Here is a 26,296-nt window from a genome sequence, read left to right on the forward strand (position 1 = left end):
TGAGTACTCTAGAATATTCTTTTTAGCGGACGATATGGTAAATGTATTATATTCTAGAATTCTCGTCTTTAATGTCGTCAGTTGTTAATTGGAGAGATGCATTCTAGGCCGTTAGATCTAGAGTTGACCAAGGTGGTCATTGCAAGCTTCTTGTATATATAAGGGAGCTCTCTCCTTCATTTGTATCGTTCAACACCCGAGTAACAGAAACTATTCTCTCACAATTGTCCCTACTTGAGAGTCGAAAGATTTTGGCTAAATATCTACCGTTCGTTTTTATATCATTTTTTTCAAAATAGAATTTGCATTTCTGGCTCTTTAATTGAGACATAAAAATATATTTTTTACAAAAAAATTTATATATAGCTTTAACAAGAACATACCCGCTCCCGACATGACTTCAACAAAATTAATGAGCGAGTTGGGTGGTTGTCCAAGAGCGAGAGATATTTGGGGTTAAGTAATGCTCGCCAATCAGAGAGGAATTATCAATTTCAACTTATGCTTTGTTCCTTCTTCCGTTTCTTGATTTTGGGGTTTGAAACTAGATAACTCGCTCTCTTGCACACATTCATAACCGATTAGGGGAACATCCGCAGTATGGTCGACTAGGACAGTGATTAAGCCGCCGAAGAGGATAGGGGAAGGGTTAGCACCTGGTGTTGTTGGGGAAGGTGCTGCCGCAGATGCAATGGCAAAACCAAATGTCGGAGATGCAGATGCAGATTCTGCTATACTGCTTGCTATGAAAAATACAATAGATATAAAGGACCATCAACAAGGATTGGGGAAGGTGTTGCCAAGGATGCAATGGCAAAGTCGGATGTGGTAGATGTAGTTGCAACTGCATCGCTTGTTACGAAAAATGTAGCAAATGCAGCAAGGCCATCAATGAGGATTGGGAAAGTTGCGTGGCAAAGGATATCTTTCAAGATACGAAAGAAGTGATCCTCAATGTTTTTGTCAACAAATCTGAAGAGATTGCTAATCATCATAAAATATTTCAAGAAGCCGAGAAAATGATTATAGTAGAGTCAACAAAGCAAGAAGAGCAAACAGAGTAACATGTTGATACCTAAGTTTTGACTAACATTTTCAATAATTTTATCGTATAAAATTAGAGCTAATCTTTTAGTTCTAACAAAAATAAAAAAAAATCATTTTTCATTTTTTTTTAGCATTCATGCATTGTATTAGTATTCATTTGGATTGGCAAGAACGGAACAAACTTAAATTGACCCGCGATGGACCAATGTTTATCAATAAACTTTCGGCTAAATCATGGGAATATGTGTCCAAAAATTCAAGAGGTTCCGGAACTATTTTTGAGTTTAATTCAGTCCATTTGAATTTAATTGTTTAGAAAAAGGCTTTAATTAAATGTCAATTATTTGAATAAAGCGTAGATTAAACCCAAAAAATGTGTGATAAGCCCATAATTGGATGCAAATTTCGGCTACCTCAATTCATGAGGGAGGCCCAAAATTTTTGATTTTATTAGAGGCTCGAGTTAGTGCAATTTAACCCTTCGGGGTTAATTCAAAGAATATCCTTAACCTCGAGCTTATTTTGCAGAAATTTTGAAATTTGAATCGTTTAGCTTGTAAGTGTTTTGCCTAGAATTTAGAGGGCCAATTCATCATCATACCCGGCTAGAAAGTTGAGAAGATCGTGAGAGGGTGCGAGAGGAAAAGAAAGGAAAAAGGGGGGGAGTGCTCTCCGCATGACACTAGGAGCTTATCTCTGAGCTATGTCCTCCACTCACGAAGAATCCTTGGGAGAGAATGAAATAGAAATTAAGATTCAGCGTAGGTAAGGAATGTGAAGAATTTGGGGATCCTCTTCATTGTCTTCAACAACAAAAAAGGAATACATAAGATGTGGAGAAGGAGGCCATAAAGGATTAAAGCCTAGATTAAGCCCAAAAAAAGTGTGGTAAGCCCATAACGGGATTCAAATTTCGACTAATAGCTCAATTCATGATGGAACCCCAAAATTTTTATTTTATTGGAGGCTCGAGTTGATGCAATTTAAGACTTCGGGGTTAATTCAATGAATATCCTTAAGCTCGAGAATGTTTTGCAGAAATTTTAAATTTGAAGTACTTATATTGCAAGTGTTTTTCCTATAAATGCTCTATTATAGGCTAGGGTTTAGGGGGGCCAAATCATCATCATACCCGGCCATATAGTTGGAAAAGAAAAAGGGGGGAGTGCCCCACACAGTTCCAAGTGTCATGCATCCGTGGTTCCGTGAGCAAACCGATCGACAACATGGCTCGGGTGAACCACAAGACTTGAAATGTCTTGGCTTAGTTTTCTTGAGTCCTCTAGAATATTCTTTTTAGCGGACGATACGGTAAATGTATTATATTTTAGAATTCTCATTTTAATGTCAGCAGTTGTTAATTGAGGAGATGCATTCTAGGCCATTAGATCTAGAGTTGACGAAGGTAGTCTTTGAGAGGCTTCTTGTATATATAAGGGAGCTCTTTCCATCCTTTGTATCGTTCAATACCCGAGTAATAGAAACCCTTCTCTCACGATTGTTCCTACCGGAGAGTCGAAAGATTTTGGCTAAATCTCTACCGTTCATTTTTATATCATTCTTTTCAAAATAGAATCTGCATCTCCGAGTCTTTAATCCGAGACATAAAAATCAATATTTTACAAAAAAAATTTATATATAGCTTTAACAAGAACATACTTGCTCCCGACATGACTTAAAAAAAAATCGGTGAGCGAGTTGCGTGGTTGTGCAAGAGCGAGAGATGTTTGGGCTTAAATAATGCTCGCCAATCGGAGAGGAATTATCAGTTTCGGCTTATGCTCTCTTCCATCTTCCGTTTCTTGATTTTGGGGTTTGAAACGAGATAACTCTCTCTCTTGCAGACATTCATAATTGACTGGGGAAGATTTGCAGTATGGTCGAGTAGGACATAGATTAGGCCTCCTAAGAGGATAGGGGAAGGGCTAGCACCTGTTGTTGCTGGGGAAGGTGGTGTTGTGGATGCAATGTTAAAACCAGATGTGGCAGATGCGGTTGCAGCTATACTGCTTGCTATGAAAAATGCAACAGATGGAAAGGGCTATCAACAAGGATTGGGGAAGGTGCTGCCGGGGATGCAATGGCAAAACCAGATGTGTCGGATGTAGTTGTAGCTGTACCACTTGCTTTGAAAAATGCAGTAGATGCAACAGGGCCATCAACAAGAATTGGGAAAGTTGCTTTTATCTTTGAAGATACGAAAGAAGTGATTGTCAATGTTTTTATCAACAAATCTAAAGAGATTGCTAATCATCATGAAATATTTCAAGAAGCTGAGAAAATGATTATAGCGGAGTAAGCAAAGCAAGAAGAGCATGCAGAGTAACATGTTGACACCTAAGTTTTGACTAACATTTTCAATCATTTTATCATAGAAAATTAGAGCTAATCTTTTAGTTCCAACAAAAATAAAAATAAAAATCATTTTTCATTTTTTTAGCATTCATGCATTGTATTAGTATTCATTTGGAACGGCGGCAACGGAACGAACTTAAATTGGCCCGCGATAGATCAATGTTTATCAATCAATTTTTGGCTAAAGCATGGGAATATGTGCCAAAAAATTCAAGAGGTTCCAGACCTATTTTTGAGCTTAATTTTGTCCATTTGAATTTAATTGTTTAGAAAAATGCTTCAATTAAATGTCAATCATTTGAATAAAGCGTAGATTAAGCCCAAAAAATGTGCCATAAGCCCATAATTGATGCAAATTTCGGTTAGCTCAATTCATCAGGGAGGCCCAAAAATTTTGATTTCATTGGAGACTCGAGTTAGTGCAATTTAACCCTTTGGGGTTAATTCAAAGAATATCCTTAACCTTGATCTTATTTTGTAGAAATTTTAAATTTGAAGCCATTAGCTTGCAAGTGTTTTGCCTAGGACTTAGAGGGCCAATTCATAGAGTTGAGAAGATTGTGAGAGGGGTGTGAGAGGAAAAGAAAATAAAAAGGGGAGTGCCCTCCGCTTGAGACTAGGAGCTTCTCTCTGAACCATGTTCTCCACCCACGGAGAATCCTTGGAGAGAGCCAAATAAAAACAAAGATTCAGCATAGGAAAGGAATGTAAAGAATTGGGGATCCTCTTCATTGTCTTCAACAACAAAAAAGGAATACACAGAACGTGGAGGAGGAGGCCACAAATGATTAAAGCCTAGATTAAGCCCAAAAAATGTGCGGTAAGCCCATAATTGGATGCAAATTTCGGCTAACAACTCAATTCACGATGGAGGCCCGAAAATTTTTATTTTATTGGAGGCTCGAGTTAATGCAATTTAATCCTTCAAGCTTAATTCAAAGAATATCCTTAACCTCAAGAATGTTTTGCAAAAATTTTAAATTTGAAGGACTTAGATTGCAAGTGTTTTGCTTATAAATGCTCTATTATAGCCTAGGTTTAGGGCTAATTCATCATTATACCCGGTCAGAGAGTTGGAAAAGAAAAAGGGGAGAGTGCCCCCGCTTGAGACTAGGAGCTTCTCCCTCAGCCATATCCTCCACCCAAAATTCTTGGAATGGAAACAAAGGTTCAGCAAAGATGAGGAGCCATATCCTCCATCCACGGAGAATTCTTGGAATAGAAACAGAGGTTCGGCAAAAATAAGGAAGGTGCATAATTTGGGGACTCCCTTCGACAACGAAAAAGGAGTATACAGAACGTGGAGAAGGAGGCCACCGATTTCCTTCTCTCATATTCACGAAGAGGGTCTTTCATTGGAGGCTTTGCACAGGAGATTTTCTTGGAGGTTTTTTTTTTATTTAAAATAAATCGAGTCCCTTCTCATCAGCCTTTCTAGTGTCCAATTCCTCATTGGAGCTTCAAGTAAGCCTCGATAGTCTACAACTATAATCTGAAGAGTCCAGCCGTTGTGCCTAATCTGAGAAAAGCAATGCACCGCTTAAACGGGTGAAGTCAATCGGTTTATTTCTTTTTTTTGGGCTTGGTCAATAGAGCATAATGTTCTGTCGTTCGTTAATCAGTGCCAAGACCAACAGATTCATAGAGTGGATTGCAAAGTCAACTTCGCTAAGCTCCAGAGAGAGAAAACCAATTGCTGAGTTGGAGAACGTTCACCGAGACAACCAATAGCCTTGACTAAGTTCTCCATCCTGAATCATTCGTGCGCCTCACCACTCTAAGTTCAGCCAAGGAGTCTCGCGAGCACCATTAACCCCCACCGATCGGTCCAATCATCCAAGCTTGGTGCGCAAGTTTATGTTCGAGATTCAAACTAGGCAAGTAATCCCGCAAGCCAAGGAAAAACTCTGAATTTCAGTATCAAAATTATCTTGCTCGGATCGTTTGATATTATCTACATGGATTTTTGTTGCTTTGAATGGAACAAATCGAATCGCGAACAAACCTCACGGATATTTATGCCTATCTCTAGAATATTTGGCATTATTTGTTTCTTGATTTGAATATCTTGTAAGATGTCATTCAATATTTTTTGAGTTTAGGTTTATCTTGTGGATTAATTTGAAATTTTATTTTCGAAAAAATATTGAACATATCTTTTTCTAATTGGGATAATTATCTGAAATATTTGAAAATCTCACAAGCTAATTTTCTAATTTTTCAAGACGTGAATCCTAAGTGGATAGGGCGATATTGACTTTATAATTTGGCAATTATCCCTTGTTTGGCCGAAAGTTTCCTTGTTTATATAATATAATCTCATTCAAATAATTTTATAATTTACCTTGAACATAATACATGCTTCCATAATTTACCTTGAGTATAATACATGATCCCATGTGCCTAAATCCCGTGAAAAATATGTGGACAAAGGATGACTATCCGACTTTACCCCCGAACTATGATCTCATCCACACATTGAAATTGTCCGTCACATCCCATACCTTTGGGATCGGACCGATAAATTTCATAAATTGGAGTTCGCTATCCGATCCATAATATTTGGCTATGACATCATTCCAATATTAAAATTCATCATCCGACTCCACTTCAGGTGCATCATGTGAATAAAATTCCCCCTCCGACCCCACACTTTGGGTATGAGGCGAATTTATCCAAAAATTTGGATTATAAAGTATATGATGCTCAAGGTTCATCAGACTTTTATTTAATTTATTTTTCATAAAAAAAATCATGCCTTGGTCTTAAATGGATTTTTTTTTTTCGGAAATTGCACTTCAAGATGACTCTTAATATAAATTGGATTTTGAGGAATCAATTTCTTAACTAATGTTAATTATCGGACCAATTTCCTTTGAACTCATAAAGAAATGGAAAATCCATGAAAAAACAAGTCAATCATGTGCATTTCATATAGTATAGGTATTTGCCATGTTATCATTATGCCATGTCGTTTTATATCTCATTCATACATTTTTTTTTTATGTCAATAGAGTAGGCTCATGAATTTTCACATGTCATTCTGGCCCGTCATTTATGCCACATCATGTTGTTTAATTAAATCATGTTGCATGTCATTTAGGTTAGAATTCATAATTTTTCTTGCACTAAAGTTTGATTTTTCTAAAGTCATCATGCATGGTTATTTCCTTGTCATATAGTTTGATGTTGTAGACGCATTCATACATTGCATGCTAAATCAAGAAAACTAAAAAGCATATTTGCACCTTGATTTCTAAAGTTGAATCAAGTGAATTTGCTAATTCAAGGAAATTTTCATAAGAATGGTACCAAAATTGCATTAATTTAAAAATTAACGTAATTACGCCCTCGAACCTAAATCTCTGATTTGTAGAAAATAAAGTATTCTTCCATACTTTATTTAGGTATATTATCTACCTACCAAAACATTAGAGGTGGCTCCAAAATTAAAAATATTTTGATTAAATCATGTGAGCCTAAGTTGCGAATTGGTAGAGTTTGGGAGAGCTCGGACTAGGTTAGTTAACTCATTTAATTAATCCGGTAATCTATTAACTTAAGAATTCCTAATTTTAGGTCACGAAACAACAAAATCTACAAAATGAGGTGGTTCCTCCAAAGGAGAAAGAAATAATCAATCTTAAGGAAAAGGAAATTGCTGAGGAAAAGTTAAAAGTTAGACAAGTTGCAATAGAAATTAAACGACATGAGAGAGTTTTTCGACAGGCTCGGGAAGAGCAGGAAGAAGCAGTAGCTTAGTATGGAGTTCACTAGATAGTCCATGTAAACGAATTTTTGGATACTTCATTTTCTTCTATCGAAGACCACATAACCCTTTCTCTTGTCTCGAAACTCAAATTTCTGCGCTTGCATGCTTTTCTTCTTCTTGTATGGCTGGAATCATCTGTCTATGGTGGGAATATATTTCTGGTGGTTCTTGGTTCTAATGCACCTACCAGTGGACCGCGACTGATTAGGGAAGGTCCCACGTTCATAACTGTGAACAATTAAGGAATTGATTTGGAAGAGATGGGTGTTTTAGATGGACCCAGCTCTGTACATTCCGGAATTTATGCATGAATCAAGATTACTTGTTCACTAGTATTTTGTGAGCAACCCCTTCTTCTTCTTCTTTTTTGTGTGTTTCTTTCACTTCTTTGGCTTTTTGTGTACGAATGAATGCTTACTGAATGAAACCTTTTAGTCTCTCTCTGATTAATTTGTCGAAGACTCTGATTCTCAGAACACGAGGAGCGAGATGCTCTTCTTTTTGGCCCCATCTTTACCATTTTCCCTCTTTTTAACATCTCTCTCCGGTTAATATGCACTGCTTCTTGCTTCAGTACATCTCCAACGTGCTCTTGCTCTCGCTCTCTGTGCTCAAAGCCAACACTTTTTCCCTGTATTCAAGATTTTTCTTCCTTTTGTGCTTTTCATGTAACTCTTTATAGAAAAACTCCAGTCCTCTGATCCCAAGCGCTCCTGCTTTTCAGAGTCGCATATTCGTGAACAACACGGGGAAGCGAAGCGAAGCGGTAGATCTGGTTCTGGTTCTATACACGAGTATTAATTCAACCATCATGCCTAGTGAACAAAATCAACATTCTATGTTTGAACTGCCCATATGTATTGTGGGTTGCCTCTTATCTACCTGATAAGATTAGTGGAATATTCTACGGGTTTCGTATTTACACACTTAAAAAACACAAATAGATTGCTCGCTTACCCCAAAAAAAAGAACGATTTTCTGGACATATGGGTTATACAAAGTTGTTTTGGTTTGATAAGTCGACCAGGGATGCATGAAGCCAACCTCGTCCCTACGCACCAAATTGCACGACTCGACCTACAAGGTGATGGCCGTGGTCTGGTCTCAAGATTATTTTTGAGTCAAAGTACAAGAAACCTGTCGCATTCACATCAAACATCGGTCCATCCGACCGCTCAGCTCGATCCGATTAGATCCCTGGTGGCTCTCGGGACGGGAGCTTTTCCAGTTTGGCATTTGCTGGAAAACAAACGAGGAACAGCTGTGTGTGCAGAGTTTCGCAGCTGGAAGATGATGATGCCTCTCTCTCTCTCATATTTGGTGTAGGTTCGATCTAAGGCTCCGATCCCCAATGCATTTTTCCTTTGCCCGACACCAATCAAAAGAACAAAACCATGCAACTTTACGTACCAAACCAACCTCCCCTTCGAACACGATGTCGGTCATTTCATCAGTTCATGACTGAAAAACACAGAAAAGAAAGCCAAACAGCCCACGCATGCATGCAGGCCGCAAATAATTCACTCGGCTACTCACTACCAACCCAATGGCCATCTTAATGAGACGTCCACGAGACGAGCCTTGCTTTGTTACGATAAGCCTATAAATACTTGCCACCCTCTACCCTCCCATTTCATCGTATCAAACATCATCCGACCAAAGTCATTAGAACTACAACAAGTCTCGCCCATGGCCGTCCACAAGCTTTTCATTGCTTCCTTCTTAGTCTCTCTTCTTCTTCTTCAACTTGCCGAAGCTGACCAGATGGTACCGACTCGTTCTAGTTTCGATCATTCGTGTATTCTGTATTTGATTTTCTTCTGTCCATTCAAATTAACTAGAACAACCCTTTTGTGTCCTTGACAGACGCTGGTAGTTGGAAATGCAGGAGACAGTTCGAAGCTTCCGAAAATGGGTACAAAAACTGTTCATCTCCCCTTTTCGCTCGTGTAATCTAAAAGGAAATAACCTTCGAATAACGTGAGGTCTTCGTCTTCGATGCGCAGACTGCAGTCGAGCCTGTGCCGCCAGGTGTCAGCTGTCGTCGAGGCCTCGCCTTTGCCAGAGGGCTTGCGGGACGTGCTGCGCCCGCTGCAACTGCGTCCCTCCAGGCACCTCCGGCAACCTCGACGTTTGTCCGTGCTACGCCGACATGACCAACCGTGGCAACCAGCGCAAGTGTCCCTGAGACGCTGGGCTTCCTTTTTCTTTCCGATGGTCGGTCCACCAATCACTCAAGCTTGTAAAGTTGCTGCTAATTATTATGGGGATATTGTTGTCGTACTTTCATGGAAGCTCATTAAGAAGAGGTTTGTAATTGCAAATTCATAATTCCTCAGCAATTTATCTGTAATTTATGAATCCTGAATAAAGTGTTTCCTTTCATTTTCTTTTGACGGCACTTTTTTCTCTTTTGCTCTATGTTGATTGATTGATTGATGAAACATATAATATGTATTGGGATTCGGCACATCACCATAACGAAATTGAGCGTAAAAGCGAAAAAGAGAAATCGAGACACAATGTTTATATTTAAATAATGGCTACATCTAATGGATAATTTCACTATAATTTGCACATCGCAACTCTTTGTTCCATCAGTAAATTACAAACGAAAAATAGTATATATAACGTTAGCTATTCATAGGCTTAAGCTTGAACTGCTAATAAAATATTGTCTCAGACTATAAAAATCCTATGACGGTTCAGGAGCATTGCCCCTGTGAAACCACTTAGGGGCGGGCTCCCGAGACCACACCCGCTTTCCTATTGACATGGAGTATGTATCACACCTCAACAATATTTCCTGAATTGAACCTGGACTGTTTGAATTCGTGGATTCTATATTGGTCCAGTGCGAGTCCCACCTAAGTTGACGGTTCATATTCATTTTAAACACCTACTAGATTAATCGAATAATTTCCTCCCCCGATCTGATGGTGAGGTATAGAGCTCGACCTTTGCAGGTTGCTGAAACGTGAAAGAAGTAGTAAATTTGGGCTTGCACGTTTAGGTTTAGACCATATATGAGATTGGGCTTGGTTCCTCTAATGGCCACGTGATTGTTGGGCTTTTGTACTGGTGAGCCCAAAAGTCCCCATGTTTTATCTAGGTGATTGGGCAAATCTCAACCGTTAAAAAAAATGTCATTTTCGCAAATCAATGATGGAGTGCGACTTTAGAAGAAGCACCTTCCTTAATGAAAGACATGCATCCGTTATCTACGTCATTATATTACATACTATGAGCGTTTTGAATTTCCTTCAAAATGAAACTATTTCGCTTGGGGTGATTAAACTGGACAGGTAAAATCATCTACTGTAAAAAAAAAAAATTCTAAGAAGTAACTTAAGTCTCTGAGCTAATGGCGTTGTTCATGCTCTGTACGACGTTGCTGCTCCTCTCTTCCCTTAATCCGCCAAGCTGAATCTGATTATATGGTAAAACGTACCGTGAGTTTTACTAGAAATGCCAAACACAACACTTTGAGCTTAGTTCTTCTTGTACATCTCCGGATTGCGAAGGAGCTGCCCGGTGTCAACTGCCGTCGCGGCCACGCCTGTGCAAGAGGGCGTGCGGGACTTGCTGCACCCGCTGCGGCTGCGTGCCCCCGGGAACTTCCGGCAACTACGACGCCTGCCCTCGCTGTGCCAAGATGACTACCCATGGAGGCAGGCATAAATGCCCCTAGTAGGTTTCATTTTTAACTTCGGTTCACCTGCCAAGTTTGTGCAGTCTACCCTGATTGATTGCTATGCTTGTATACTAATCACGTGCCCTATATCCAATCATGTGAGCTGTAGAGGTAAAAGTTTACACTTATTTCAATCTATCATTTATAAATCCTAGTAAAATCTTACCATGAAGAGCGTTCTTTACCTATAAGGATTTGCTCCTGGCATCACGGTGCAATTTTCTCCTATGGCAACTCATTATGTTTGCTTTTTCATAACGTAGAAATTGATTAAGGGACGACTGATGTTGTCAACCTTATTCTAGGCATTATCATAAGGTTTTCACATCCACCGAGAAATGTTCGATTTGAGTTATAGCTACTTCATACTACCCGCTAATAAAAGATGTGAAATGGGGGAATCCATGGTCGCTCACTAAGATATTAATAGAAATGATATCTTCTCTAATGAAGTAGGTTGCGGTTAGACAACACGGCGCGAGACATTAAGATAATCACTCACAATAGAAATCAAACTCAGTGGATCTCGTGCTACTATCGATTGATTTATGTCCTCCGCTCCTAAATAATATTTCACGGAATTGGAACCCATACTATTTTGTCCTAACCATGAGAGCAAAACTAGACCCATCGCGAAGCAAAGACAAAAAGGCGGAAACGACAAAACGCAAGGTCCAACGATGTCGTATCTTGAGGACGTTCGTGCGTGTGGGGAGCGAGACTTTTCATCCAGTCCGACGTGACTGACACGTCGGATTTCGTCACGCGTCTCTGAGGCAGAGAAGGACGACCATCAAACAACGGGGGGGAAAGAGAGAGAGAGAGATTTCCGGAGCCTCTGATCTTGCGAAATGCGAATTGAATAAGGTGCAAAATCTAACGAGCAACACATATATAGCACAATAATGGGAAATTATAAATAAAAAAAATCCAAATCTTATTATAATTATGCAAATTTAATCTTAAATTTTTTGCATTTGTGTCAATTCAATTGTTCCGGCCAATTTTAGTTGGGAATTGCTTATGTGGCAAATTTTTTATAACATTTTGATTTTTTTTTTATTTTTTTCCTTTTTATTTTATTTTATTTTTCTTTCTCTCTCTCTCTTTTTCTTTTTCTTCTTCCTCTAATAGACCGCCGAACCCGATAACCGGCCAGAGATGAGCGTAGGCGAAGCTTGATACATAACTCAATGGCAAGGCGCACCACACCACAGTGAGGCCGCTAATGTGAAAACTCACAATACATAAATCAGAAGGCGATTAGAAAATATTAGATGCTATTATATTTGTAATAAAAAAAAAATTACGCCAAGAATCAAATAACTGGGAAGAAAGGGACGGTGGCCCTGGCCGATCCCCTCGATCCAGGGTTTTCTCTTCATGCACGCGCGCGCATATACTGATAAAACAAAACTAATATGTTCGAGCACGGCGGGAAAGGAGATAAACTGCATTACGTGTCTCAAGAGTCTCAATCGAACAAGAGAAATGGAAAAATGGGAATTGGACAAGGCAGTCTCGTTTCCATTAACAACGTCAGAAGCCATATCAATGGGTTATGCCTTTTCATGACAGCAAAACCGCACTGCCTGTTTTTCAAAGTGTCTGTCCTTTCATTCTAAAAAAAAAAGAATAGAAATTAAAAAAAAGAAAAAAAGAAAAAAGAGATATAAATAAAAAATCGAAAAAATATTAAATATTGTTAAGAATTATTCACGCCAGCACTTGTGTCCACGTTAGCAATTTTCGGCTAATGAGACTAAATTGACACAATGTGAAAATATTTAGGACTGAATCGGCAGACTTAAAATATTTAGAAATTGGCAAAAGTGTAAAAGATTTAAATTTTTTCTTTTCATTAGTAATTTTTCCATTTTTGTGGGTGCAAATCAATCTTTGGGTCAAAGTTCCACGAGACCAGATTTGTGCATCGACACCTATGAAACTAACAAGATGCTCTAACAGGTCGTGGACATATAGTCAATACTAGAAATTTATTAATACTTATTTGTGATTCAAGATCAAGAGTATTGATCCTAAAACTTTCCAAACTTTTGTCCATCGTATAACCATATGCATACGTCACGAGCGTAAAAAAATACGATAGTATTGTCCAAAAGGAGGCACATACATTCGATAAGGGTTTCTTGATTCTCTAAGTTACAAACTTTCACGAGCTTGATTTCTTAATGTCATTATTCGATTACGAGTACTTTTTGGCAGACTCAAATCGTTCCATCAGACGACAAGAATTGGCGATCACATCATTTTTGCGAGCCGTTTCATCTCTCTTTAACGTTGTTTAGTGTTACGAAGTCTTGGCAGACTAGCTTTAATGATCTATGTTCCCATTCAATTCAAAGTGCGATTGAATTGATGACGATCATAATCCCATCATTTTGCCCATCTGTCCAGCATTGTTGAACGTTAAGAAGTGTCGGGAGACTTGCTTTAATGATGCATGTCCGTAAACAATTTAAAGCGCATTCAAAGAACTAAACCCCACGCGGTTGTCATCGTTCAAAAAGACGGAAGCTTCCGACCAAAAACAAAAAAATGGAAGCCACGAACCCACGTGGGATGAATTTCACACGTGCAAAGGCGATTGGGGAAAAAAGTAAATCGAATTATCTGTTCGACAAGGACCTAAATTCTTCCCTTAAAATCTCATTTAAAGGACAATTACAAAAAAAATTTAAAAATATTATAATTGTATTAATTCTATTTTAAATTTTTTTTTATCAATTCAGTCATAAATTTTTATTAGCAAAAAATATAAATTTAAAATTGAAAATGGTACAATTGTAATATATTTAGAATTTTATTGATAATTTTTCCCTTAAATGATGAGGGCGGGGCACCTGAGTTCGAACATGAAAAGGAGAAAGTCAAAAACTTCTTGTTTCATTTTTCTATGTTCTTGTCTTTTTTTGTTCTTTGACATATGCGAGTTGATGCCAATTGACTCATTTCCGGTAAATCCTGTTCACATAGTGTTCCACCATTTTCCTTGCTTTACGGAAAGTGCTATTTGTTTAGAACAGATTATAGGGCGTATTGAAATACGCCACAAATCCCACGTTAGATTAAAAAAAAAAAAAGTTTAGCAGGTTCTTAAGCTTCCTTTGCCAGAGTTATATCTCTCTCTATTAGAGACACTCGGGTCGCGCTCCTTGAGTTGTAATCTTCGGTCGTCCAACCGCATTACTCCCATGAATCAAACTTTATCGAATATCCATAACACACACATATATAATTCTTTTTCATTTAGACTTGATCATGAACCTAGCGACTTAGGCTACTCAAGCTCGACTCGAGTCACAAGAGCGAAAGACATCTTTGTGCTGGCCTAGGCAAGTCCCGCTAATTGTAGGGCCCTAGCTAATCCGGCCACTTTATTACACATTTTGCTTCTAGTGGATGTGCCTGGCTATAATATCAACCCGAGGAACCGGTCATTGACTATCAAAGTTTGTAAACCATAATACGATAAAACAAGCCCATATTACTATCGTAGGGTAGAAGAATTGGATAAAACTCATTGATAATTAGTAAAATTGTTGGCACTCAAATTAATCCGTCCATCAAAACACATGTTGTGTATGTGAGAAATCGACACACGTGCAAAACATAGGATAAAACCAGCTCATATTACTATCGTAGGGTAGAAGAATTGGATAAAACTCATTGATAATTAGTAAAATTGTTGGCACTCAAAATAATCCGTCCGTCAAAACACGTGTTGCGTATGTGAGAAATCGACACACGTGCAAAACATGTGGAAAATTGACATACGTGATGAACACGTGAGGGACAGACATTTCAACAGAACATGAAGAAACTATTGTAGTTGGCGAATACTTTGGAAATCCTTGTTTCTCATATTGGGCATGCCCACGTGAGCTTAGGGAAATCAAAGTATGAACCGACGATGTATGACCCCCGCACTCGGAATGTCGGGAGTCCGCTGCCCGGACATTGGACGGAGGTTTCGTTGTCTAGGCAGAGTGAAGAGTGAACCTAAGTAAATTCGTGTGTCATCTATTTTTCTATTTTCTGTGTAATTATTCTGATTCGATTTAGGATATAACCCATCAGAAACCACGTGTAGAGTGCATGAGGTTGACTGTAGGTGTTGATTGATGTGAAACAGCAACTAGGTTATAGACATTATCTAGGAGTAGTCCAAGTAGCAAAGATAATGCCGTGTGTTCAGAGTTGAGAAGTGTATCAAGGATCGATAAAGCAAGCTATCAATAGAGGCGCCAAAGAAAAGTTATCCCGCCAAAGATTCAAGAACCTTTTGAGGAGCACCAAAGAAGTCGAGAAACCCTCTTTGAATTATTTGGCGGGAGAACAATTTTAGACAGATGAAGATGGAATAAGTCCCTAAAAATTAGAAATTTTTGAAGAACTAGTTAACATAATTTTCCCATCTTTTGCTCAACACTCACTCCTCCCCTTTCGCTCGACGCTCGCATCTCACTTTCGTAATGCAGCTTCAGATCGTGTTTGTCAATATGCAGTCTCCAATCGTGTTTTCTCTTGACTCAATCTGTGTTTTGTCCTCACTATATTATGCAAGCCCATTGTTTTGTTCGCTTTAGGATTCAATGAAGTACAAGTGTAATCCTGCTTTGAGCTTGATTCTTTCCAACTCGAGGAGATGATGCTGGAGCATAGTCCTGTTTCGATTTTTTTAAGTATTTTTCTTCCTAATTTAGTCTTTTTTTGTTATTTTAGGATTATAAGTACTCAGGTGATGATTATACGATGGTCACGTTTGTGTTTATTAGGTTAGATAGTTGAGATTGAATGTTGTTAGTTTGGATCCAAATATTACATTTCTATAAGAAACTGGTATCAACGGTCTCACTGGAATCGGATCGGTACCGGACCGGACCGCCGGTCCCGGGTCGGTTCGGTCCCGGTCCCTAGTCCCGAAAATTTAGGGACGAGGACTATTGGTTTGGTCCCCGATTCCATACCGGGACCGAACCTGCCCGGATCATGCACACCCCTAGCTTAAACACACTCATTATTGGCTCATCCCAATAGAAAAGCCCCCTTTTTACTACCTTTTTCTTCTTTTATGTGTAATTTCATTTTCTCATAGCAAAATTTAGTCAATTTTGCCCCCTTCGCCGTTCTAAAAACCTATTACTTTTGTTCGGACCGTTTGGCCTCGTAAGATTACTTCTTGCAGTCAACTGTAGCGGGTCGTTGCAAATTTAGTGTCAGGAAATTTACCAAAAATAAAGAAGAACTCCAAATTACAAGACCATATTGGAAAATATTTCCTTGTACAACACTTCATTGCGGAGACCCTCGACTTATTTGCGATCCATTTTCATACGTACTGCACAAAAGTCTGTTTACGTAAACGAGGACGCACATAACAATGTCTCCAAGCGCCCCAACCCGCCACATTCTTCAACGTATATACAAAGCACAAAACTTTGCATTATATGACACAGTTCCCTAACGGTACAAACCACTACACATATCGCAACACCCAAAGAGGCGAACAGTAGAGATATACTCATAGCGAGAGAGTACGGGGCTAGGGCTTTAGGAAGTCCGGTCTCATGGGCACTTAAGCCGGCCGCCATGCGTGGTCATCGTGGCGTAGCAGGCACAGACATCGCGGTTGCCGGATGTGCCCGGAGGAACGCAGTTGCACCGCGCGCAGCATGTCCCACAAGCCCTGTGGCAGAGCCGCTGCCTCGACGCCAGCTGGCACCGGGCGGTGCAGGCGGCACCGCAGTCTGAAAAAGAGTTCGTACGATGGGCATGAATTAGTAATTCAATCCAACAAACCTGTCCAAACATTTTCACTGTCGTGTTGATCGGATGCATTTGTGAACTCTACTGTGCTCGTAAGCTAAGTTTTCTTTTTTCTTTTTCGGTCGGATGCTCATAAGCTAAGTTACCATGTACATATAACTAGAAATTCCGCACGAAGTGCCTAAAAAAAAAAGAAAAAAAGAGACACACACAGAGACGACTTAATTGTATGCTCACCGATTTTGCCTTAAGTGGAGCTCGGGGCCGCCTTTGTGCTCTCCTGCAACAGTTGGAATACATGCATAGGTATATGGTCGACATCAGAAGGTGTCGAAAACAGAGTGAGAATGGATAGTAGCGTCGAAAAATTGCAAAGTATTTCGACGTACCATCTGATCAGCAGCTTCGTTGAGATTGAGTAGGAGGAGGCAGAGGAGGACAGAGGCAATCAAAAGCTTGGAGGCGGCCATAGCTGACTGAGGATCGAGCTGGAGCTTCTGTCTCTGTGATTAATCTGCAGTTCAAAACAGAGGTACAAAGGTGGGTATTGCAGTGAGCTCGGTTTTGTGAGGAAATGAGAGATAAGGATGGTCATATATATATATATGGCGAGAGCGGAAAAGCTAAGGATGCGTCTGGGGATACGACGTCGAAGTAGGTGTGAGCGAGAGCTAATCTAGAGGCGTTTTGCGAGGGAGGAGGCCAGAACCGGACATTGCCTGCACTGCATCTACCTTGAACCCAAGCCTAGGATGATGACGCGTCAGATGTTTTTGGTGGAGCCAACAAAAAAGCCTTGGAAATCTGGAATCATATGGACTAAGGGTTCATCTTATATAGGTTTTCGCTTCTAATGTGTTGGACGGTTGCTAATCGAGGATGACTTCATCTAGTGTGCTTAATCTGGCACGGATAACTTGATCGCTATGGGTTGCCATGACGACCATAGTTTAGAGCAGTATGATTTTGAAGAATCCCCGTAGACCTATTCAAGTTGAATTGGAGAGGCAAACAAAATGTCTCGAAAAGATTTTGAACGCGGATTCTTGGTATGGAATCGGGCACGAGGTTGAGGTATTAATCTCGAGGACGCGAAGGAGGATTTGAGAGCAAGCCTCCGATGACCTGAGGATGAGACCCAGCTGCTCGTTAGGTGCTCAAGCTAGTAAGCAAACTGTTGTAACAAATACGAAAAGCAAACACAGAACATAAGAATTTACGTGGTTCGATCAAGGTGATCTACATCCACGGACGAGGCAAAACAAGATTCCACTATAATCAAAGAGAGTATAGATTACAGAAGTTGATATTATCGACTGAACAAAAGTACACGGCTCACAAGTCTCTCATGTGAGGAAAATCCTCAATCTAAATGAAAAAATCCTAGCCGCAGTATAAATAGAGCTCAAAAAAAGTTTCTCGGGGACGTTGCCCCCGAACCCCCATAAAGATCTGTTCATACCGCTATAAAGATTTGTTCACTTGCTCCAAGTTGACTATCGGCCCAACTCTCGCATCACAAATTAAATCTCAATTTTTTTCTTCATTTTTGGGCCGCACAGAAAAATATGTTGGATCAAGTGATAAATTGGACCGAGTACATGAAATTCAAGACATATTTTACAAAAAATTTCTCTTGTAGCTAACTAAAAGCATATCTAGTCTCACTCATCGATCATCACCGGCTCTTAAACTCGAGTAGTAATTTCTAGAGTTCTCTGAAACGGTTCGATTCTATGACCGAGGTGCTGTTTTCTTAGCTGTCAAAGTTTGCGTACTGATAAAGATCTTGGCATCTTTATCTTAAACCTCTGAAGTTGTAAACCTCCGTTTGGCGTTTGCTTGACCTCCAGTATAATAACGTGTCCTAGGTTTCGTAGTCGGAACCGGCACGACTAGCAAAGAAGGAGGGTGGTGGTGCTCTTTCGAATGGTGGTGGACCCATCCAGCTTAAGCTCTGGTCAACGATTGATCGAGCAAGATTCAAAGCCCTTGACTTGTGATCAAGGATACTGCTGGTGCTGGGAAAAGAGACCCTAGTTTACTTTAGAGTTGGTGAATCGGATAAGGCGGAGTTGAGTTGGGTTGGATGTTCGTGAGCAACTTGATAGCTTCTCAATAATTTGCATGGTGACTCCCAGCTGTATCTAATAGTATATATTATATCATATGATGTGCCCTCGTGGATTTGATCCGACTCACTTGATGATATGTCCATGACCGTACTTTAATCACACCGACTAATGATAACATGCTATGTGGGAAAGCTAATTAAATTAATACATCACGTTAAGTGGAAAGATTATATTATAATTTTACATAAAGATTTAGGATTACATTAATAAAATTGAAAAGTTTAGAATCAATTGACATCCTTACAACATTTTTAGGATTGATTGGGTAACTACTCTTCATCCTACCCATTTATGTTTAGACTTTTCCTCTGTGATTAATAGGTTATAAGGAAAATGCGAACCATTAAACTTTTATCCCTTCCAAAATTTCAAGCAAAACACTCATCTCCAACTCAAACTAAGAGTTCTAGGTTAACCATTACAGGTCTTTGAGAAGTCCGAGTAAATCCAATTTGTATGTTTGATTCAGCATTTCTAAGAGCCTTTGGAGTTTTAGAGTTCCTTGGACAAATACAAATGGCGTTTTGTTCATTTTTGGAGAAATGCATTTGCATTTCAAAAGAACTCTAAAAGTCTTTAGTACAAGGCAGGTCGAGAGGTTCTTTGGAATGATGCACTTTTGGATGCAAATACAATTTTCTTTTCCTTTCAACTTTGGCCTTGCGTAACTTTCATAATTTCCGAAATGTCCTTGAAAACCCTAACTTTGATGCTGAAGGCCCCCCAAGCGGCCGGCGGCTAGATCGAACCGCCGCCAGCCTTGCTTGAGGTCACGACACCTCATGCAAGGCATGGGTCGCGCGACTCAGATGACGCTACTTGGGGTCTAGTGACTTCAAATGAGGCTGGCTGGCGGTCACTTTGCTTCGTTGGCAGCTTAGTTGGCCGACAAATAGTTTAAGGGTTTTTTTTGTAAATAAAATAAACTAGAAAAACCCATTACAAAGTGTAACAACGCAGTTACTTGAAAGCAAACTTCTTAATGTGCTTTCAAAAAACAGTTTATCAACACTATTTGCATTTCGATTGAACCCAAACACCTTTGCATTTTTCCCAAGACATTCCTCAAAATGAGAACCAAACATACGCAACGTTTTGGTTTGATTAGTGTATCATGGATGGATAATGAAGCCAACCTTGTCCCTACGCCCCAAACATGCGAGTCTCGACTTATAAGTTGATGACCGGGGCCTCAAGATTATTTCGAGTCAAAAGTACAAGAAACCTGTCGCATTCATATTAAACATCGATCCATTCCACCACTCGGCTCGATCCGACTCGATACTTGGTGGCTTTCGGGAGCTTTTCTAGCTTGGCGTTTGCTGGAAAACAAAGGAGGAGCAGCTGTACATGCAGAGTTTCGCAGCTGGCAGGCAGATGATGCCTCTCTCTCTCTCTCTCTCTCTCTCTCTCTCTCTCTCTCTCTCATTTGGTGTAGGTTCGATCTATGGCTCCGATTCCTAGTGCCTTTTCCTTTGCCCAATACGAATTGGAAATACAAAAACCATGCAACTTTACGTACCAAACCAACCTCACCTTTCGAACACAAAGGTCGTCATTTCATCAGCTCAACACTAAAAAACACAGAAAAAGAAGCCAAACAGCCCACGAATGCATGGAGCTGCGACTCATGACCACCCCATACGCTCCCAAAGTCGGCCGCAAATAATTCACTCTCGGCTACTTACTACCAACCCTATGGCCATCTTAATGAGACATCCACGAGACGAACTTCGCTTTGCTATGAAAATCCTATAAATGTAGCCACCCTCTACAACTCCATTTCATTGTGTCAAACATCATCCGACCAGAGTCATTAGAAGAACTACGACAAGTCTCGCCCATGGCCATCCACAAGCTTTTCATTGCTTCCGTCTTAGTCTCTGTTCTTCTTCTTCAAGTTGGCCAAGCCGACCAGATGGTACCGAATCGTTCTGGTTTCGATCATTTGTATATTCTGCTCATTTGATTTTCTTCTGTCCATTCAAAGTAACCAAAGCAACCCTTTTGTGTCCTTGACAGACGCAGGGAATTGGAAATGCAGGAGACAGTTCGAAGCTTCCGAAAATGGGTACAAAAACTATATATGAAGACTAGAGTCATCTCTCCTTTTCGCTCGTGCAATCTAAAATGAAATAACCTCCGAATAAAGTGAGGTCTTCATCTTTGTTGTGCAGACTGCGGTGGAGCCTGTGTCGCCAGGTGTCAGCGGTCGTCGAGGCCTCATCTTTGCCAGAGGGCTTGCAGGACGTGCTGCGCCCGCTGCAACTGCGTCCCTCCGGGCACCTCCGGCAACCTTGACGCCTGTCCATGCTACGCCAACATGACCACCCGCGATGACAAGCGCAAGTGTCCCTGAGACGCTGGACGGGCTTCCTTTTTCTTTCGACACCAAAAACTCAAGCTTGTGCGATTGCTGCTAATTATTATGGGGATGTTGTTGTTGTTGTAGTAGTAATTTCATGGAAGCTCATTAAGAAGTTGATTGCAAATGCAAATTCACCGTATCTCAGCAATTTATCTGTAATATGTCCATCCTGAATAAAGTTCCTCTTTTCATTTTTCTTTTGATTGCACTTATTACTCTTTTGCTCTGTGCTATTGATTGACGATCAATGTATAAGTTGACGGTTCATATTCATATGAACATCTACTACATAAATCGAATCATTTCCTCCCAATCTGATGGTTGGATATAAAGTTTGACCTTTGCTGGTGCCGCAATCGATTGCCGAAACGTGAAAAAAAAAAATAGTGAATTTGGGCTTGCACGTTTAGGTTGCGACCATATATGTGATTGGGCTTGGTTCCTCCAATGGCCGCGTGATTGTTGGGCTTTTGTGCTGGTGAGCCCAAAAGTCCACAGTGAGAGACATAAGCAGCACAAAATTATTGAGTCGGTCTCATGTTTTATCTAGGTGATTGGACAAATCTCAACCCTCAATAAAAATATGATTTTCCAAAGTCAATGATGTAGGTTTATTTGCGGCCTTAGAACAAGCACCTTACCTAATGAAAAGACTTGCATCCCTCATCTATTTCATTATGTCACATATTATGAACGTTTTAATTTTCCTTCAAAGTGGTATCCAACATCTCTTGATAATGTGTCCTGTATGCCCTTAATATATATGTAATCTCCCTCCACTAAATTGAGTTGAATGTCCTAATATTACGGACTTAATTTGTTGCTCTAACCCGTAAGTCATTGGGAAGATTCAATAGCATCCTTTCTTTGCAAGACGGGGCTTAGCTCGGGCACAACTGGATTGAACCGGGCTTTATAACCAAGTGCAATGCCTGGCCTAGGCTTGTCCAAATCGAACCTTTGAGCCCATGACTTGTCTACCCATTATTAGAATTTAGATATGACGTTAGAAATGTCGACGAAACATTGGTATTCCAGAGGGAATCAGCGTATTGGATGAGCACAACTGGGGACACGGCAATAATCATTTCACGAACCCATGTACTCAATGACACAAAAAGGTTCTTGGTCTGTTTAATGGCATTAGTTGGATGATCTTAGAACACCATAGTTAATTTTTGTTTAGGCACGCGTATATGTCAATTACATGTAAGAATCGATACAGTTTACGAGATTTATAAAATGTTTCATAAATCTTGAGATAGTTGGGTCTCCATGCTCGTGCCATTCAAGGGTTCATACCGAATAAGATGAGCTCTTGATTGGCTAAGAAAAAGAGATGGTCATGCGTTAAATTACAATGTATTGTTGTGAAGTTTTTTTCTTTTTTCTTCTTTCCTTTTTCAAACTCTCGTCTTTATTAATAGGAAAAGTCTTACCTGACGGTCACACATCTTGACCGTATTATGCTTGCCATGAATTTTTTTTCACTTTTTTTTTCGTTATTTGTCAGCCACAAACTTGTGGATGGTAAAGTGCCGTCCACAATCAAATGACAGTGGACGATCAGGCTATCATGATCCTTATTTATACACGTAAATTATCCTGTGCGAGTCCATTACATAAGTCTCCGATGGGTTTGGCCATGGAAGTTAATCCGAGTGAGATACTCTGCAACATTCAAAATAGTTGTGATGAGCAGCTTATTGAAAAGAATACTACCCAATGAAATATGTAATAAAGCAATAGTATGGTCAGTGTACCTAGTATCTATTTATTATGTTATAGCTCCTCAATTTTCAAAAGTTGTGGATAAAAAACAAAAAAAAAAGCTACCATAGTAGCTGAACATGTTGACGAAGTGATTAAATGTGTGATACATCCATATCACATTAATTTCGATTTATTCTAATCTTGTAAGAATCGTTTTAGATGACAAATGTACCGAGCATGGTAGCGTTCGCTCGTTAAAAGGCTTAACAAGCGTTTCGGAGCGTTTCATGAATAATAGTTTAACCAATAATTAAACATCGGAAAGACTCATTTCTTGAGAAGGCGCTAGAAGAAGGTAGACCATTTCCGGTCGTTCCTGAGGTTCACGTCTGATGTGGACATGGAAGGACGGAGGGTTTTATGCTCCATTAGTCAAGATCTCCCTTCTTCCTCGAACTGATGCTTCTTCTTCGCGTGCACACTTTCTTTACATGATCCGACTCCGCCATTCGTCCATTAACTAGATCGAAGCTCGAATCTCACATCTCAGACCGTTCCGAAGCATCGGGTGTTCCATTTTGCCGTCTTCCTGTTCTTCTGGCGTTGGTCTTCATTTAAACCGTAATCGGTAGGATTAATGACTCTACGCATTCGCGGTATTGTCAACTGCCGTAGTTTGTTTTGGAATTTCAATTGTTTCCTTTACTTCCTATTATATAAGCAAGGGACAATTGTCAAAAAAGTCATAAACTTATTGCATTTGCGTCAATTCAGTCCTAAACCTTTTGTATTTATGCTAATTCAGTCATAAACATTTTGCTTTTGTGCCAATTGAGTCAATCCGACCAATTTCAACCGAAAATCGCTAACGTGGACGTCGGTTGTCCTACGTAGCACTGCTTGAGCCGACGTGGATATTTTTTAATATCATTTTTTTAAAATGTTTTTTTTTAATTTATTAAGGGTCGCTAGCCCACGTTAAAAAAAAGTGCAAGAAAAGAAAAAGAAGAAAAATAGCAAAAAAAAAATTATTGAAAAATTACAAGAAATATTTATAAAAAAAAAAAAATCGACGTCAGAACAACCGACGTCTATGTTAACGATTTTCAATCAAAATTAGCCGTATTGACTCAATTGGCATAAAAACAAAAGGTTTAGGACTGAATTGGCATCATTGTAATAGGTTTAGAACTTTTGTTAGACTTTTTCTCATGTAAGCGAGACACGACTAAGATTTCAAATAAAAGATTACACAACTAAAAGATTATCAACCCACCAAATAACAGTATTACAAAATTAAGCACTCAAAAGTATAGAGCTGAGCACATTTCATAAGAAGGTCAATTTGGGTAAATATATGGCCAAGAAGGAATAATGATATAAATGGTCTTTGAATAATGGCCCAATATGCATGAGGTCCCTGAATTTTCAATTCGTTAAATGTGGTCTTTGGATTTTTGGAACATATTCAATTTAGTCCCCGAAATATAACAAAATATTCAATGTTGTCTTGGGACCACATTGCACATTGGGCTACAATTCAAGGACTACATCAAACAAATTATAAGTTCATGGACCACATTGTGCATTGAACCAAAGTTGGGAGAAATTTTCTGTTATTTTCCCGGCCAAGAAAGTCCTAAGAAATAAGTTTTCTGTCTCGGACAAGATCGAAGTTGTGCATGATAAGGTCTACGTCCAAATTCCAAAATGCCGAAACACCAGCTCAAGTTTGATACCCACCAGACAAGCTAGACGCACTTGATGGATAGCGACCTTCGCTACAACAGCAACATGATGGATTTCATCGGTCTCTTCGAGTACAAATATGTTTTGTCTTCTGCTTAAATGCTAAGCATAGGGAATCTCCATACGCATCATCCACCTACTCATTACTTTAAAATTTAAGAAGTAACCTAACTCTGTCTCTCCCCCTCTCCTCTGATCGATCTATATAAATAGAGCTCGTTCCTTGAATTCCAACCGCACCGCATGACGCTCGAAGCTAATGGCGTTGCTGAGGCTTTGCACGACGTTGCTGCTCTTCTCTCTTTTTTTCATCCACCAAGCTGAATCTGATAATTTGGTAAAACGTACAGTAAATTTTCTTCTTCTTTCTTTTTGCTTTATATGCTGCTTTTAAAACCATCTTTGAAGATCTGTTCTCGTCGAATGTTTTTATATCGAGCTTCTGCTAATGCTCTAATGATCAAATTCTCCTTTCGTTAGGTGATTCTGTTGAACGCAGCTGATGCACCAGCTCCGCCTCCGCCACATCTCGGTATGGACACACCATCCCATTTTAAATAGACCCTCAAAACTAGAACTCCCGAAATAGCTGTTCATTTTGAGCTTGGTTCTTCTTCCCTGTACATTTCAAGATTGCGACGGGGCCTGCGCCGTTCGGTGCCAACTGTCGTCGCGGCCACGCATCTGCAAGAGGGCGTGCGGGACTTGCTGCGCCAGATGCGACTGCGTGCCGCCGGGGACTTCAGGCAACTACGACGCCTGCCCTTGTTATGCCAACATGACCACCCACGGAGGCAGGCATAAATGCCCCTAGAGGGGTTTCGTGTCCTCAACTTTGCTTCCCCTGAGAAGAACGTGTCTGTTTTGTTGATGTATTGCTCAGTCTGAACTTTTGCCTCAGGTATCTCAGTATTAAAAGACTTTCTGTCAGTTCCAATCCGCAAATCAACCGTGTTTCCATACGCGATGCCAATTAGAGTGTGCAAGTTCAAATGTATCGTTTGATATATACATACATATACGAATTACTGACATGCAACATCTAATTTTCACTTTAGAAAGAAGAAAAGAAGAAAAGAAGTCGTCCCTCGGATAGAGTACCTGCATTTCATTATGAGTGTATTCAGTCCGTTAAAAAAAAAAAAAAATTCCTATAGATCTGTCATGACTCTAGCCGTTCACGATTTACTTGGATTGATCAAATATATCAGCGATCATGTGAGATCTCGTGGAACTAGCGCCAATTATGGGATTTAAGATCCGTTTGTTTTACAAAAAATGAACGATTTGGTAAATATTTTCTTCAAAATGATCTCTCATATTGCTCGAAATAATTTGCCAGTAAAAATAATAAATTTCTAAATATTTGCAAAATTCATTAATGGCCAGAAATTGCTAACATGTATGTCAACCGTCTTACGTGGCATGATCGGCGCTAACGTGGACGATTTTTCTAAATATTTTTATTTTATTTTATTTTTCCTTCATTTTTTTTATATTTTTTTATTTCCCATTGTGATCGGCGAGCTATAGCTTGCTAGAGTACCCGTAGCTCGCTTTGGCCTCATGGGTGGCAGACAAAGGCAGTCTTGCCCGCGACTGGTGAGGTCATGGCCGCCTTCATCTAAGGCTAGCAAGGCTGATCTCGCCCATAGCTGCACCTCGCTAGGCAA

The 26,296-nt window shown here is 39.7% G+C and overlaps 4 protein-coding genes across 7 annotated transcripts in view; all 4 read left to right on the forward strand.

The window, feature by feature from the left end:
- Positions 1-436: 436 nt before the first annotated feature.
- The window catches only part of LOC115748931, a 34,163-nt gene continuing 8,303 nt past the window's right edge, over positions 437-26,296 (forward strand). For 3 of the 4 annotated variants that reach the window (XM_030685598.2, XM_030685602.2, XM_030685603.2), the window contains exon 1: positions 437-508. The gene's annotated coding sequence lies outside the window, so the exon portion shown is untranslated. Of the gene's footprint in view, positions 509-7,668; positions 7,748-26,296 lie in introns of those variants that run through there. The other variant, XM_048274295.1, reaches the window with a different exon arrangement.
- Positions 8,830-10,063, forward strand: LOC115748937 (snakin-2-like). The gene is made up of 5 exons (XM_048274390.1): positions 8,830-8,941; positions 9,041-9,089; positions 9,181-9,548; positions 9,955-9,957; positions 10,036-10,063. The coding sequence occupies exons 1-3, from the start codon at positions 8,864-8,866 to the stop codon at positions 9,360-9,362; spliced, it is 309 nt and encodes a 102-aa protein (XP_048130347.1). The 5' UTR covers positions 8,830-8,863; the 3' UTR covers positions 9,363-9,548; positions 9,955-9,957; positions 10,036-10,063.
- Positions 20,637-21,326, forward strand: LOC115748935 (snakin-2-like). The gene is made up of 2 exons (XM_030685608.2): positions 20,637-20,730; positions 20,950-21,326. Exons 1-2 carry the CDS (start codon positions 20,637-20,639, stop codon positions 21,150-21,152), a joined length of 297 nt encoding a protein of 98 aa, XP_030541468.1. The 3' UTR covers positions 21,153-21,326.
- Positions 24,883-25,561, forward strand: LOC115748934 (gibberellin-regulated protein 11-like). The gene is made up of 3 exons (XM_030685607.2): positions 24,883-24,960; positions 25,104-25,155; positions 25,256-25,561. Exons 1-3 carry the CDS (start codon positions 24,883-24,885, stop codon positions 25,435-25,437), a joined length of 312 nt encoding a protein of 103 aa, XP_030541467.1. The 3' UTR covers positions 25,438-25,561.

Source organism: Rhodamnia argentea, chromosome 2, assembly GCF_020921035.1.
Source record: "Rhodamnia argentea isolate NSW1041297 chromosome 2, ASM2092103v1, whole genome shotgun sequence".
NCBI classification, from domain to species: Eukaryota; Viridiplantae; Streptophyta; class Magnoliopsida; order Myrtales; family Myrtaceae; genus Rhodamnia; species Rhodamnia argentea.